The sequence below is a fragment of the Anabrus simplex genome, chromosome 1 (assembly GCF_040414725.1).
Source record: "Anabrus simplex isolate iqAnaSimp1 chromosome 1, ASM4041472v1, whole genome shotgun sequence".
NCBI lineage: Eukaryota > Metazoa > Arthropoda > Insecta > Orthoptera > Tettigoniidae > Anabrus > Anabrus simplex.
In genome coordinates, this window is record NC_090265.1 from 598,580,797 (window position 1) to 598,597,891 (window position 17,095).

Genomic DNA, 17,095 nt, shown 5'->3' on the forward strand with positions numbered 1-17,095 from the left:
CACTGAATACATGATTTAAATAATAGAATCACTGAAAAGAACACATATTTCTACTACTAAAAACATTTTTACTCGCAGATTATAGGTACAAAACTTCAGTAACTTAGCATATGTAACACTTGTAAAACAACAAGAGTTGGAGAGACCACCACAATGTTTCTCCACATTCATATCTTGGATTTAGGCAGAACTTGTAAAGTAAAGTGCACTCATAAAGGAAAGTACCAGAGAGCACATTAAATAAGACTCATATTAGGGATCTCATATGAGGTTTGTGTACACAAGATATTTAAGACAGTTTAGGTGTGGAGGTTGAGGATTAATGACCTTCAAGACAGGAAGTGTAAAAAATTCCTACCCCACCTGCCTTCTTGCAAAATTATGCTGACCATGCCAGATAGCAGTATGCCTAGCAACATTTGAGCTATGTGAACATTACAAAGTTTAGAAACTATAGGTTTCTGTTTCCTTCTTATCATTCGTCACATGAAAAGAAGAGGGGAAGAGTCTTTCTTTCTGCCAAACACACTATAGCCTGCTGGTAATACACCCATCTTCATGAAGGTAGAGTTTCTCCATGCTCTTACATGTTAACATGTTTGTCATTGACGTTATTATCTGTTGCTCTCTACCCACACTGCTCTGCCATTATGTTTCTCCTTTCCATTTCTGTTCATATCCTCCTTCCTCTTCCTTTACTCCTCTCCCTCATCTTTGAAGTATGTTAGTAAACTTAGTTGTTCTCTTTCCATTATACAGTTAACCTATAATAAAATGTTCCCTGTTGTTTATCACTCGTATATTGTGCCAAGAAATATTTGCAAACAAATCTTCTTGTACTGAAAATATATAAGAAACATTATTATTGTGCAATTTCAAAGTGCCTACAAATAAATCATGCAAATGTTAAAATATTTGGCCAGTGAGATTTCTTAGAACTGGTACAGAACTACCAACCATGGCAAGGATCATAAACCCTTTTCTTCACAAATTTGTCCAATATAAGTATTATGTTTTTTCATTGAAAAATACTATTTTCAGAATCATTTTACAGAATATGATGTTCAGAAGATGTAGTTTGGATGTAGTTGGTCTGTATTTAGAAGGTATTTTCTCTCGCCATGAATAACAAAGTAGCAGTTCTCCTTTGACTTCATGTATAGAACCTTGGCAAATCATTATCATTCACGGACAGAGCTTTCAAAACACGTTTCTTGCCACTCTTCGGTAAACATTATTTATGTAAAGTCTAATTGAAATATATATTTAAATACATGGATGATCTATTTTTATAATTTGTCAGACTCCTTGAATGAATGGTCATTGTTGAGGTCTTCGGTTCAGAGGATCTCAAGTTCTATTCCCGGCCGGGTTGAGGATTTCAATCACATCTGATTAATTCTTCTGGCTTGGGGACCGGGTGTTTGTGTTTGTTCCAACACATTCCTCTGCATATTCAGACAACATACCGCACTACCAATCACCACAGAAACATGTTATAGTGGTTACATCCCTCCACCTAGGATTGGCCTCAGGAAGGACATATGGTCATAGAACAGGGCTAAATCCAAATGTGCAACATAGTTTGCATCTGTGACCCCATAGATGTAGAGAAAAAGTGGTGGTAGAAGAAGATCTATTTTTATAACTTATGTGACAAAGGACGGGGGAAGCTATGGGTCCCCTCCTTAAATCCACACCTGGCTGGTACTGAACACTGACAATACTATACTGTATTGCCAAGAATGGGCCAGGTACCCAGAATCTGCTCTTCTTTCACCCTTGTTGAATAAGTTTCTTCCTACAAGACATGCCATCTGCATTCTAGTCTGGTGTCAAGATTGCAGTGTCAAACAGCAAATATTTAAACATAGCACATGTGGGTTTGTTAACCAGTGACTGTAATACTGAATGTTGTTTCAAGGGAAAAGTCAACAAAACAATCAAACCCTTTCAACTCTTCATTGGAAGTCTTTGATCTTAAGAACAGCACAGAAATTAATTTTATTATCACCCTTGCTAATTTAACGTAGAATAAGTCTATACTTTTGGAGCCATACTGAGGTCGGTGAGCATTAAAGTTAATGAAAATAATTTCTAGACAATTTGTATGACCACAGTGTTCAATATCTTATTTTAAAGAGGAAGGGCCAGTCTGATCTCAGTATGATGACATCAGGTGATGCAATAACACCAGCAATCTTGAGCTACTAAGATCACCATGTCTCACAGCATGGCTTTTAAAACACTTGTAACGTTCTTTGTCTTTACGTACATTTCAATAAAGACCAAACATGAGAATTATAATGTGTAATGTAAAAGCCAACCAGGCCTATTATATGCTAAACAAATTTCTCAACCTGAAGGTTAAGAATAGCAGTTTAAGTAAAGATACCTTTTCTAAAAAAATGTCTACGACTAAAATTGGTACCAAGATTCTTGAGACATATTCTAAGGAAAAACTTGAGACATGCAGCTTGATACCACAGTTTTAACCAAGGACATTCTTACAAGTTTATGTTAAACAAGCACCTACATTAGTATCCTCATTTTACGATTTGTAGGAGCAACCAGGATCCTGATTAATCACCTTACAGGTTTGAGATTAAGGCTGAAGATGGCCTTATAATGAGCAAAACATGTCCCTGTAATTATTATGATAAGATTTAATTCTTAATTACTAGATCTCTCTTTGTATTGAATAGGTGGAAATTAAAACACTTGTAACATTCTTAGTCTTGAAGAAACATTTGCAGACAAGCATGGCATCCTGCAACAAACATGAAGTCATGCTGGTATAAATGAAAATGTACAATATCGCCTAGTTTCTTACTTATAGAAGTCAAAACTTGAATATATGGCAAGTTTTGTAAACTTGCAGGGTTCCACTTCTAATTTTCACGTTTGTCACGTATTCCTTGTTTTCTATCATTTCTATAAACTTTTTTTCTTTTAATGTGTTTATCCTGTGCTTCCTATTTCAAGAACACCAGCCTCCCTGAAGACAATGAGAAACAGGAACAAGCTCATCTGAAGCTGAAAAGTAATAGATGAGGAGAAAATTAGTCTACAAAGACAACAGTTTTTCCTTGACTTTTTTTTGTGTGTTCTTTCTGCCACCAGTGGCGGCTGGTGCAGAAAACCAGTTGTGTGCTGTAACCCATCCCCCGTCCAAAAATAACAATATTTAGAAACATATGCGGTTTTCAAGAGGCTCTCCACCGAGTTTTTCATACTGAACAAACGCGCAAACATCTCCAACACATATACACATTTCTCATACAAAACTAATTAAACACACAATAACACCTTCAATCACAAAACACTCACAAATTCAGAAACACCTGGTGTGAGCGTGCATAAACAGAACTATGCAACGTTATAAAAATTATTGAAATAAAATCAGCAACATCGTAATGCAAAATTACATGTTATGTTATAGTGAAATTTATGTACGCCTCCGGAGTGTAATGGTTAGTGTTATTAGCTGCCGTCCTCTGGGGCCCGGGTTCATTTCCAGGTACTGCCAGAAATTTAAGAATGGCAGGAGGGCTGGTATGTGGTTAAAATGGCACATGCAGCTCACCTCCATTGGGGGTGTGCCTGAAAAGAGCTGCACCACCTCGGGATGAGGACACGAGTTTACTTAGCAAAATTTATAAACTAGACATTTTGTAATTAAAGTACATCCCAATATATTGTCCTTATTTTGACAACATAAAAAGGACATTATTTATAGTTCATCGATTTACAAATGTGGCTATGGAGTAGGTAAGTTGAGAGTATTAAAAGACCTGCAGCTGTTGACTTCTCTACAGTATTCTGTTCCCCATTTGCTTTGAGCGATTCACTCTTAAATACTACCGCTGAGTCACCTGCCACATTCTCATTTCGGTCTAATTGCTGGTGTGACCAGTGCTGCCTCCATGTGATCAAACGAAGACTCGCTGTCAAGTGATGTCTTGGCTGTTCTTTCCACAGCCTATCGTAGAAGTTAGGCACACATGCACAAAAGGCGGAGTTCCTGTTTTGTGGCAAAAGGCTTAGAAATTCTCGCTGAGCCACACTGAGCTGTGATCTGCACGGCCAGTACCTGGCGTGGAGCGCATGACTAGTTATGTGGTTGTGAGGAGTGTTGAATGATTTGTTATTCTTTGGCTGGCGTATTTTTCATTGTACTGTATTTGATTGTAGATAATATTACTTAAAGTAATTTATTTTTCAAATAGGCAATGTGCTGCAGCACTTCAGCACATAAGGTACAGCCGCCCCTGTCTGCTACCCTGATCTGTCATCATGTGAATGCTCCTTTGCTTTTTTTTTTTTTTGTATAAAATGACACAATGAGTATATTTAACAGGTATATACAGTACTAATCATGAACTTACTTCCACAGAAAAATGGAAAACATGACATAGTTATTGATATGGAAACTGTGAGAGATGTAATGGGTAAAATGATGGGAGTAGAACTACGTCTAGAAGCTGTATTCACAGACATAATGCACGGTGAAACCACTTCAGCATTCAGCCATACTCGCATCATAAGCAGCTCAGTCAGCTTATATTTCCTGGGGAGCTCACCAATGATATTCAGACCAGGAATGCCATTTGAAGGGCACGTATGTAACACCACAGCACTGGGAGGCAGTAAGCTAATATACAACTTGCACTTGATATCTATATATAAGGTCTAATGGTACAACAAAGTTAAAACATGTCATGTGCTTCTGTTGCAGATTGTTGTGGCATATCATGATAAGGAGCGAATTGCACCTGAGAAGTTATCATTGTCTACCCTCAGGATAACAATCCGTATATTCTCAGATAGTGGAGGAAGTACTGTATTACCAGATATTATAGTGACTTCAGAAGAAAATGAAGAAGAAATGGGAGAAGTTCAGTATGAAAATAAAATAGCAGTTGAGAGATACAGAGAAGAGGGAATTTTTCATTTTAAGTTTGATGTTCCAATAAATACAACCAAATTTCAGCTTGAAGCTCATTATCATGACCACGAAGATAGTACAGCTTATACAGCAGTAACAGCGTTGCCACATTTTTCTCCACATAGCAAGTTTATTAGTATACAAACAAGCACGGATGTCGCTGTTACTGGAGAGTTTGCAGTGTTCCATGTGAAAACAAATTTTGTCATTTCAAGCTTTCAGTATGTGGTAAGCAGAATCTAACATTCTTATAATCCTTTCTACAGTAAATATACTTGCTTGCTTTCTTACTTAATCCAGTCCTCTTCTAACAACCATTGGCGAGGTTTTGCAGAGAACTTTCAATTCTTTCCTGTCCTCTCCAGTATGTCATGTTTATGATGACTGGTTTGCTCTCTTTCTTTGCTTTTAATCATTTTGCTTTCAGTGTGCTGGAGATAGGACAATAACATTCTAGTATAGTAGAGGGACTGCCTCTCTCCGTTTCATGGATTAGTGAAATTAGCTCTGGCTTTAATTTTACGTTTACAGAGAGAGACAAAATCTCTTTCCCCAACCCTCCTCCTTTAACCAGGCTTGGAACTATTCTCTCTAAAGGCAGATTTTGTAAAAAGGCATTATTGGGAAATACATTTCTGAATTATACTGAACTGAAAATGTTTGACTTGTTGAAGTTTCTAGTTTAGTTTCCAACGTATGGCATTTATATGAACCCTTTGCATATTTTATTGTAAATTATGTTTGATCTTTATTAGTCTTGCTGACATAGAGGACATATGAATATTTTTAGTTCAGTGTTCATAGATATCTTCAGTTGTTGAGAAATAATATCACAATTTCTGAACAAGTACTTACAAACAAATTAGTATAATTATTGGCACAAATAGTACAGTAGGCACGATATAAGAACACTGAAAAAAAAAATTCCTGAGGAGTGAAATAGAAAATGAGATCTCAACTGAAAAATAATGAGTGCCAGGTCTCAAATTATGTTGAAATTAAACTGACTTTGTTAATATATGAGATCATTTTCTAGTACAGGTTTTAAAAAATATATAATTTTGAGCTCTTTTAACTGTACTTACAAGCATGCATGTGTATGAATACACTCAAGTTTTACAACATTCAGTTCAAAGACGACGACGAAAAAATGAAATGTTGAGAATCATTATGACTCTTTAGTGTAATCTGACACATGTACTACTTGTAAATACAATTAAAAGAGCTCAAAATGTTATTTTTAATATTATTTGTAAGAAACCTGGACTAGAAAATGATCCCATATATTAACAAAGTCATTTTAAAAACATTTTAGCTCTTTAGGCCTTCTCAATTATGAAATCACCAGGGTTTCGCCCCACTGTGCTCATCAGTTGGATTGCTACACCTTTGCAAATGCTGGCGGCTGATGAGCCCACTGCTACACTGGGGCAAAATGCTGGTAATTTCACGATTGAAAAGGCCTAAAGAGCTTGCATGTTTTTAACATTTGCAATCGATGAAATGAATTTATGGTTTCCTTCTGGAAATTTAATTTTTGATCTGTCATTTTAATTTCAACGTAAGTTGACACCTGATGTGCATACTTGTGTACAGACTGTATTTTTGCAAATGGTAAGCTAAATTTTCTTTCTTTTTTTCTTTTTTTGTCATAATATCCTTCTTGAATGTTGAACCAAAAAGAAAAGTTTGTTTATCTAGAAAAAATTGGGTCTGAAAGGGTTGCATGTGTTGACCTTAGATTGAATTTGACTAATACTGAGCCAGGTATCCAGGAACTCTGTAGAAGGCGACCAACTCAAGACATCTCATTAATGGTTAGTAATAACATATTATTATTCTTTCTTTATTTCTTTTCCATACTCTCCCCTCTCCCTTTGTAAGTGCATAATATTATTATTAATTTAGTATTAATTTAGTTAATAAATATTAAGAGTCTTAATAGTTCACTTTAATTTCATAACTGTCCAACTCGTTGGCTGAATGGTCAGCGTGCTGGTTTTCGGTTCAGAGAGTCCAGGGTTCGATTCCCGGTCGGGTCGGGGATTTTAACCTTCATTGGTTAATTCCAATGGCCTGGGGGCTGGGTGTTTGTGCTGTCCCCAATATCCCTGCAACTCACACACAACACTATCCTCCACCACAATAACACGCAGTTACCTACACATGGCAGATGCCACCCACCCTCATCGGAGGGTCTGCCTTACAAGGGCTGCACTCGGCTAGAAATAGCCACATGAAATTAAAAAAAAAAAAATTCATAACTGTATTTCCATGGCAATTCAAAACATGCTTTTAGATTTATTATGTTATATATGATGGTGTAATATAATATGTTCCAAATGTTAATAATATACACATGGGTAAAAAATTAGGCCCATATAACTTAATGGTTCATAGAATTATTTCTGACATTTTACTGGTCCTCGAATTGAAAAAGGTTGAGAAATGCTGTTCTACATTAATTCATGCCTTGAAGGGTGTTATAAGCACTAAACATGGACCTCCTAGTAGAACCAAAGTTGTTTAAAAGGTTGCCTTTCATATAACATAGGGCTGGCCACAACGAGACTTGTGAGCCGCATGCGGCTCTTGAGACAGTCTCGTGTGGCTCCTGACACCAACCTTAAAGTGAAATTAAATTATATAATTAATGGAAACTAACAACATCTCACGGCCGGCGGAAGTCGGTAGCAGCGATGTGCAGCTTAACGTTATTAGCGCTGTAGGTCAGTGGTGAGAGATGGGAGATGAAGATAGTTCCGGGGCCTTCCGTTAGGTTAGATAGTGCTTTGAACAGGAGAGTGTGTCAGTGAGTCAGTGTCATGAGGTAAAGGCAGTTGCATTCAGGTGTAGGCAGTAGCAAGTGCCGATACTTTTCTGTGTGCAGTTGTTGTGTGCTGTTTCAGTACAGTTGTGGCCTGATGTCCGAACAGTCGTGATGCGGTCTAAGAAGCATAAATATGAAGAGGAGAATCAAGCTTTTAATACCGACTGGGAGGAAGAACTCATTTTTATAGAAAGAAACGGTAAGCCTTTTGTGTCAAATAACTTTGTCACAGTTCATGGCCATCATAGACAAAGTGAGGGAAGCCCGTCTCCGCTGGTACGGCCACGTCATGAGAAAACAGGACGACTCAGTTGCCAAAACAGAGCTCCACATCAGCCGAGAGGGAACAAGACCACGAGGAAGACCGGCAAAGAGATGGACTGACAACATCAGGGCAGACATGCACAGTGTTGGCTTAACACCAGAAGATGTCAACGACAGACAGAAATGGAGGAGATGTAGCAAAGCAGCAGACCCTGCAAGTCAGGATTAATGCTAAGAAAGAGAGAGATGGCCAGTAATCTAAAATGCCATCATGACACTAACCACAGCGGTTTCAATAAGGATTTTCCTCTTGGTTCTCAGTTAAGGAAAACCAAACTTAAAACACTGAAGGAAAAACTTCATGGTCAGAGTAGGGTTATGTCAATTTTTACCAAGAAAGCAGATTTGACAACCGAAGCTGGCTTCATCTTGGCTTTTAATATTGCAAAAGCAGAATAGCTTTACACAGAGGGGGAGTTTATTAAGAAGAACACGGTGCAAGTTATTTCTGTTTTAGAACCCGAAAATAAGAAACTGTCGAAACTGATCAATGAAATGCCTGCTGCTAGACACACAATAGAGAGGTGAGTTTCTGTTATTAGTGCAGATATTTTAATAATTTACAAAAAAATCTAAGCGAGTGCTCAGCAGTAAGTCTGGCTCTGGACGAGTCTACTGATATCAAAGTTAAACCACAACTAACCATATTTGTGAGGTATGTGTCAAGGGACTTGCAGGTGGTGGAAGAACGTTTAGACCTGGTTACTTTGAAGGATACTACTCGTGGTTGTGACATTAAATAAGCCCTGGATGGTGTTTCACAGAAAAACTCAGTGCCTATCGGTAATATTGTCAACATTGCTACCGATGGTGCACCATCTGTGACTGGCACGAAAGAAGGGTTTATTGGGCTTTTAACTGCTGACACATCATTTCGTGATTTCCTACCCATACATTGTATTATTCTCAGGGAAAATTTAGCAGAAAAATATTTTCAGTACCTGCATATTATGCAGGTAGTTCTAAAATTTGTGAACTGTATTCGCTCATGTGCCAAAACACACCAACAGTTCAAATCTTTTATAGGAGATAGGAACAATGATGAGCTTCCTGATGATGTACCTTGGTACTGCTTAGTAAGATGGCTATCAGTAAGCAATGTTCTTGCAGATTTTTTGAATTACTTGATCCAATCAAACAGTTTATGGAAGAAAAAGGAAAATCATTCCCTGAACTTAATGACCCCCAGTGGTTGTTAGATTTGGCTTTTTTTTTTGTTACAGATGTGGTCCAGCATTTAAAAATGCAAAACATATCTTTACATGGAAGAGAAAAACTTATCTCTGATTTGGCCCATACTGTATTTAGCTTTCATAGCAAGTTAAAGCTTTTTGGGAATGACCATCAGACTAAAACATTTTCTCACTTCAAATGTTTGAAGAAAATTACTGAAAGCTTTCCTGGTGTTCAGGTGGAAACTGAAGATTACACGAGTAAAATGTCTGGCCTTGCTGAAGAAATGAATGGCACATTTAATGATTTTGAGATCATTTTCATTCTTGGAAAATCCTTTTTTCTGTTGATGTTGTGGGTGATGGCTGTCCTGTTTCATCACAAATGACAAAGGATACAGCAGCTGTAGAGTTGGAGCTACTAGAGCTGCAAGAAGACGAAGGACTAAAAGGACTCAAAACAAGTGGCGTTTCTGCCATAGAATTTTGGAAGAATGTTCCAGAAGAAAAATACCCACTAACAAAAGAGTGTGCCAAGAGAATTATCTCAATCGTTGGGACTACATATGTGTGTCAATCACTGTACTCAACGCTTAAATTCATTACATCTAAATATCAATCTGAGCACTGATGAACATTTAAGTGAACTTGTGTGAACTGCGCTTACCGATTATCAGTCAGATTTCAAAAAAACTAACAGCAAAAATGAACACTCGTAAAAGCACCTCTCAAAAGTAAAATGTTATTCCTTGATGTGTACCTGAACGATAATGTTCTGTGTAGTGTAGAAAATATATGTCCCTTCATTTTTTATAAAATGAAAAACATGTCTTCATTTTATAAACCATTTTCTAAACATGCTCCCAATTTTGTCTCCTAAATTTGCAGCTCCCAAAATTAAGGTTTGTGGCCACCCCTGATATAACATGTTCAGTTACTGTACTGGAAAGAAGCAAAATAACTGACTATCAACACACTACACTATTTAGCAATGAAACACCATTCGTGAGCATTCTCGCTGTGCAGAGTGTGCACGAAGTCCATATACCCCTACTCATATTTATTTCTATTGTCGGATACCCATTGTTATTGACTTTGATTGTTGACAACAGTTGGTGCCAAGATATTGAAAGAATGGCTAACACAAGTGATTATATGATTGAGGAATGTTTGCCGGCTGCTGTGCGGATTCATGAACGTAAAATTAGTGGCAGATCAATTAAGAATGTGAGGGACAATTTTGTTGTGCGGTTTGTGAAAGCAGCACTGACAAAGAACACATTATTAGCATGGAAAAAGAAAGCCTTTCTAATGGGCAGTGTTTGCGACACACCGAGAAGTGGAAGACCATCAACCAGACTTGAACTTTGTACTGACATGGAAAAATCTATCGAACAATCTCTGATCAAATCCATATGGAAACATGCGACAGAGTTGGGGATACTGGAATCAACAATGGGGAAACACACCAAAGTGGATCTGAAAATGAGGAGTTGGCATCCACTGAGTGTCAATGAATTATCAGATGATGATTTGGAGAGACGTGTTTGATGCTTGTGGTCGGATGCTGCAACAATTCCAAACAATTGCTTGGAAGGCAGAAGTCATGTTCACTGATGAATGTGCGATTCTTCACTGACGAATGTGTGATTTATCGCAGCTCCCATAGTCACAATGTTTGCTTTTGGAGAAAAGAAAATCCACATTTTTTTCAAGAAATCGAACGAAACCCACTTCACGTCATGATCTGGGCCGGAATGAAACAAACGCATCTATTTGGCCCATATTTTTTGATCGTTCTGTTAATGAGAACAGTTATCTCCAGATGATTAATGACAGACTCATCCCGCAGCAGCAAAATGCGTGAATCTTAGACGTTGTTTGGTTTCAACACTAGAGGGCGCTGGCCTAATTCACAGTGGCTGTTCAACAATGTCTGAACGCAGTCTTTGGGAATAGCTGGATCGGTCAAGGATTGGACAGTGATCCAGCTCCTCTTCTATGGCCACCAAGGCCAAGGAGCCCTGATCTAGCAATATCTGATAACATACTCTGGAGTTACATCAAGGAACAGGTGAGGAAGCAGCAGTATGTTGGAATTGATGATCTGAAAAATGCAGTGCGCAAAGCTTTCCAGACAGTGACCCCAAAGATGTTGCTTAATATGAGCATTAGAACATGGTACAGAGACCATGGAGGGACACATATGGATGTTGTAGGTTCCTAAAATGTAAGATGTAAGTAAAAATAAATAAATGATGAGTATATGTACTTTTATATCATGTCAGTTTGAGTTTAATTTAATTTAATATAGGAGTATACTTCGTGCGTACCCTGTAATCTGGTATAGAGACCATTGCATTTTGAGCTGATAATTCCTATTCTTTTGTAACATATTATCAAAAACCAAATCAGGAAGAAACCTAGAACATTTTCTGAAACACATTGTGAAAGTTGGAAGGATTAGCACAGATTACACACCATACCACAAACAGGATTTTATTCAAGATGCTATTTGAATTCTCTATTGAATACTGTACATCATGAATATTGATGCTCTCATTTTTTAAATTTTATTTTTATTTTTTACAGATAATTTCTAAAGGACTGTTGTTGTATGCTGGAGAAGAGAGTGTAAATGATGCCACCCCTACAATCACCACCTTTGCTGTCCCAGTCTCAGTTGGTATGACACCTGCTTTTAGAGTAGTAGTGTACCACATCACTAGACAGGGAGAAATTGTGGCAGACAGTGTGCTGATGGCTGTTGATGGATTCACACAATATAAGGTATAGCTTTTCCTGTTTTTAATACATTATATTGAAGAAAGATCAGAGCCGCCTGGTGGCTATGATTGTTACGGCATTGAAGCCTAAATGGTCTGCACTCTGGTTAGCTGGTTCAAGTCCCGTTGGTCAAAAAAAAATCACCATTAAAATGTTGGCCGGCAGGGTAGCGGAGGTGGTGGTATACAATTTCTAATCACTAGATAGCATGCCAAAATCCTGGATTAAATTCCAAACCTCTCTGCAGTGCTCATATTGAGTAAGGGCATATGATGCTGTTGATGATGATTTGTCCATCCGATGAAGGTGTTAAGCCTTGAGTGGACCCCTTTGTGCTATTCGACAGGAGAGGCTAAGTGCCAGCACCGGGTTTCACGTTCTCCCTTCCTACTATCATATATCACATCATTCATTTCATCTCATTAACTCTTCTGATAAGGTTGACGTCAGGAAGGGCTCTCTCTCTCTTTGAGTCTAACCCTTCGTAAGGGTGTAGTGGCATCATGTGACAAGCCTTTTGGTGATCTGCCTCCGGGAGTCTCTGTTTTGGGCATGGTGAATTGCTTGCTGTAAGCTCATCCTGGTCAAGCTCTTGATCTGGTCCATCCATTGTAACGGTGCACATCCTCTAAGTCTTCGGCCGTCTTTTTTCCCTCTATGATAAGTATTTCTTTATTAAAGAACTGGAAAAATCCAAAGAAAAACAGCTCGATTTGTTTTGGGTGACTTCCGACAAAAGAGTAGAGTTACAAAAATGTTGCAAAGTTTGGGCTGGGAAGAATTGGGAGAAAGAAGACGAGCTGTTTGATTGAGTGGTATGAATACAGTTGTTGATTCCCATAGGGAATTTAAAATATTTGTCCTGAATGAGTAAATTTATAATACCAATATAATGGTCTGTTATTGGACATTATAAATTTTCCAGCAAACTCATTCTTGGTTGCCTGCGTTTCGCCCTCATGTGCTAAGTTAGGCTCATCAGTTGGGACTTAGCACACCACCCAAGACGCAAGGCTAGTGCTTACCGCGGAGGCCACTGCATAGGCTACTTGAAGCCACCAGCAGTGCCAATGCACTATGAGAGCTATGTCTCATTTCCAAAAATTGATGCCTGCCTGGCCATCAGATAATACAGTTGTTGATTCCCATAGGGAATTTAAAATATTTGTCCTGAATGAGTAAATTTATAATACCAATATAATGGTCCGTTATTGGACATTATAAATTTTCCAGCTAACTCGTTCTTGGTTGCCTGCGTTTCGCCCTCGTGTGCTAAGTTAGGCTCATCAGTTGGGACTTAGCACACCACCCAAGACGCAAGGCTAGTGCATACCGTGGAGGCTATCTATTGAAGTTTTCATTCCCCACCCTGAAGGGGTGGGGCGGGCCACCTAGAGGGTGTCGCCCTCTCTCTGGCCAGGAGAGTTGACGGGGTTGAGGAGAGGTATTAGAAGAAGGAGATGGGTAATAGCGGTTTGAAAAGGTAAAGGAGATGAAAATAATGACGTGTAGAGTATCCAGCGCTTTATTGACAGATTTACAAATACAAAGACATGTATAACAGAGATGCAAATAAAGGAAGATTTAACCAAGGTTGTAAGGGAAAAGGTGAAGTGCAAGGATGTGATAGAAGGAGGAGAAATTAACCAGAGAAGTGAGTAGGAGGCTGAGGAGGTGAGAGGTTGGCGATGGTGGCAAAAAGTAGGGTGGTGGGTGTGGATAAGGTCGGATATGTGGACTAGGTGGTTGAGGGGGAGGGGTAGGTCAGGGACGGCGACAAGGTGTGGCGGGACGTGTTAAAGGTTGAGGAGGAGAACGAGACTTTTCAACCCGGTGGTGGCGGCCGTAGAGCTCTATACCATGGTGGATAAGTCGCTGAGCGTCGTTGAGTGTAGGGAGGTGGAGTCTCATTAAATATGTGGGTCCATCTGCGTTGAAGATCCGGAACGCTCGGCACACTGGTAATCCTGCTTGACGGAGTTCATGGACAATGTCTTCAGATGATATGCTAGGGTCCACACCGCAAACGACGCAACTGTAGGTTGTAGGGCTGTCGGACGGCGGTGGTGATGACGGTCTACGGGCCATATCTGCAGGCGCTTCGGTGGCATTTCCCTCGGCAGGTGGCTGAAGTGAGGTGCACTCGGGACGAAGTTGGTCAGTGGTGGGAGAGATGAGGAGAGGAGACGTCATAAGGGGGAAAGGATGGGACATAACTGAAGTGGTTATAGGAATGTTGGAGGAGGTGTGAACAGAAGTGGTAGTGTTTGTGGTGGTGGTACAGCTAGACGACGAAGGATGGAACAGTATTGTAGATGGAGGTGGCGCGGTTGCTACAGACGAATCGGCTGTGACAGGCGTATCAGGTGCTTCGAGGAGTAGTTGAGCCATGATGTTCGGAGGAGTAGCTTCGACTCGATGGAGGCGGCGGTGAATGCATGCTCCATTATCTAGAAGGTTGAAGTAGTCGTCGGAAGAAAGAACATACAGGAGTACATCAGGCGATGGGTCTGGTCCGGCGTAGAGTCTGGAGGCGGTATAGATGCCTGTTGAGCGGGGTTCCGTGTAGATGTCGTCATTGGAGAGAGCAGGATTAACATCACGGACAATAAGGGTGTACATGTTGGGGAGGCCGACTTCCGACTTGGTGCCAGCCTATATGCTTGATTGCCATCGGAAGAGTGCAGTAGGTATAGTTGTGGCGTCACCCGACCGACAAAAAAAAGAAGAGACATTGCTGTGGGAAGATTAGAGTCCACTTGTAGAGATGAGATGTGAACCAGAGCTGTGAAACCACCGTGGAGGCCGTCTGTCTGATAAAGTTTTCATTCCCCACCCTGAAGGGGTGGGGCGGGCCACCTGAAGGGTTACGCCCTCCCTCTGGCCGAGAGCTTGGGCGGGGAGGAGGAGATGTGTGGAAATTGGGAGTTGGGAAAAGGCGATGTGAAGAATGCTGGATGGAAAAAGAAAGGCCTCGTGTCTAAGGGGGCTTTAGTATTAGGATGAGTTTTTATTGTTTCCATTAAATTAAAATACAGAGATGCAATATGAATGATACATAGCATTGATATAGCCTAATGATTTATGAGAGTGGGCTAGGGAAAAGGTGTAAGGCGAAGGTATTGTAGAATGAGGAGAAGTTGGTGAGGGAAGTAAGAAGAAGGCGGAGTAGATCTGAGGTTGGTGGAGTGGGGGAGGAGTAGGGTGGCAGGGTTGGGACAATAGGTGATCTAAGATGTGGACGAGGTGAGATAGGAGGAGGGTCAGGCCAGGGACGACTGCGAGGTGTGTTAGGACGGTGCAGGGGTTGTGGGGGAGAATGCGAAGGTTCCACACGGTGATGGCGACCATAGATGTGAATTCCGGAATCGATGAGGCGCTGGACGGCGTCTGAAGTGGGTAATTGAATCTGCACCAGGAAAGTAGGTCAATCTGAGTTATAGATGCGGAAGGTGCGCTGTACAGGGATGTCTGCCTGGCGGAGGTCGTGGGCAAGAACGGCAGGCGCGATGCTGGGATCGATCCCTCGGATGACGCAGCTGTAGATAGATGGTGGTGTGTGCTGAGGTAGGCGTGCCATGTTCTCCGGAGAAGCGACGGTATGTCCCTCGGCAGATGGCTGCGTAGAAGGAGGGTGAGATGTTTGAACAGTGGTGGGAGGGAGGGGCAGAGAAGCTTGCGAGAGGAGGAAAGGATGAGACATAGTCAGAGTAGTAAGGGAAGCAGAGGTATGGGCGACATCGGTGGTAGTGGTAGTAGTAGTCATAGTAGTGGTGGTGACAGATACGATACAAGGAGTAGTAAGGGTAGCTGGAGTAGATACGATGGTGGTAGTAGGAGGAGGGGAAAGGCAGGAAGACACTGGTAATGGGGATGGTGGGGACTGGGGAGGCGTAATGTCAGCACTAGCAGCCAGTTCTTCGTCTGCGTCAATCTCAGCTTGGATGTGAGCCGGTGTAGAAACCACGGAGTAGAGGCGGTGATGGATGAGAGCACTGGTTTTCTGGACTGAGAGACAGGCAGCAGCAAATGTGTAGTAGAGCAGGACCTCTGGTGCTGGGTCGGTGCCGTTATAGAGGCGGTGAATAAAGTGGACACCGGACGAGAGAAGGGCTTCACAGATGTCCTCTTCCGGGATATCGGGATCAATGTCCTGGATGATGCAAGTGGATAATATTGCTGGGCAAGGCCATCAACCTACTTAGGGACAGCCAATTATGCTATTTGACGTGGCGAGGTGAGATGTATAGTTGAGGCGTCACCCCGGCCGCAAAAAAATATAGGGTATGTGAAAGAATATCTGAGTCGACTTAAAAGGAGACTTCGACAAAAGCCCTTCCTCCTCCCCGTGGAGGCTATCTATCTATCTATCAAATGCTTTCATTCCCCACCCTGAAGGGGTGGGGCGGGCCACCTAGAGGGTGTCGCCCTTTCTCTGGCCAAGAGATGCGGGCAGGTTGGGGAGATGTGAGGGAAGAAGGAGGTGGATAAGGACTTGAAGAAGTAGGAGATGGGAGAGGATTTGCGTCTTGTCTAAGTGCTTGTATAAAAGACTTTATTGATATTTTAGTGAGTTTTACAATTCAGAGTGATGGATGAGGTGATACAATTCTTAATGAGGAGTATGATGTGCCTAAGTCGGTCGGAAGTAGGGTCCGGGGTAGCTATGGGAGGTGAGGAACTGGAGGGTGGTGGTGATGTTATGGAGAGATAGAATGAGGAGGCGAAGAAGGTCATATGTTTGGAGAGGTAGAGGGATGGGTCCAGTTGGGAGAGGGAACGGAGTTTGTTGTGGATATGGGGAAACACAGGGGAGGGTTGGCTGGGGGCGGCGGTGTGAATTGTTCAATGGTTGGCGGTTTCGTGGGGGTAGGGGTGGGGAGTGGGAGGGTTCTACGCGATGGCGGCGACCATAGACTTGTGCGCCGGTACTGATGAGGTGCTGGGCGTCTTCTTTACTGGGCATCTGGAGGCGCATCATGAAAGTAGGTCCATGGCTGTTGTAAATTCTTATGGCTCTAAGTACATTGACTC

General features: G+C 41.0%; 1 protein-coding gene across 2 annotated transcripts in view; it reads left to right on the top strand.

The window, feature by feature from the left end:
* Positions 1–17,095, top strand: part of LOC136857180 (CD109 antigen) — a 271,611-nt gene that overhangs the window by 174,475 nt on the left and 80,041 nt on the right. For both annotated transcript variants that reach the window (XM_067135625.2, XM_067135626.2), the window contains exons 8-10: positions 4,397–4,621; positions 4,739–5,176; positions 11,867–12,064. In XM_067135625.2, the coding sequence (XP_066991726.2) occupies positions 4,397–4,621; positions 4,739–5,176; positions 11,867–12,064 (861 nt within the window). The remainder of the gene's footprint in view (positions 1–4,396; positions 4,622–4,738; positions 5,177–11,866; positions 12,065–17,095) is intronic.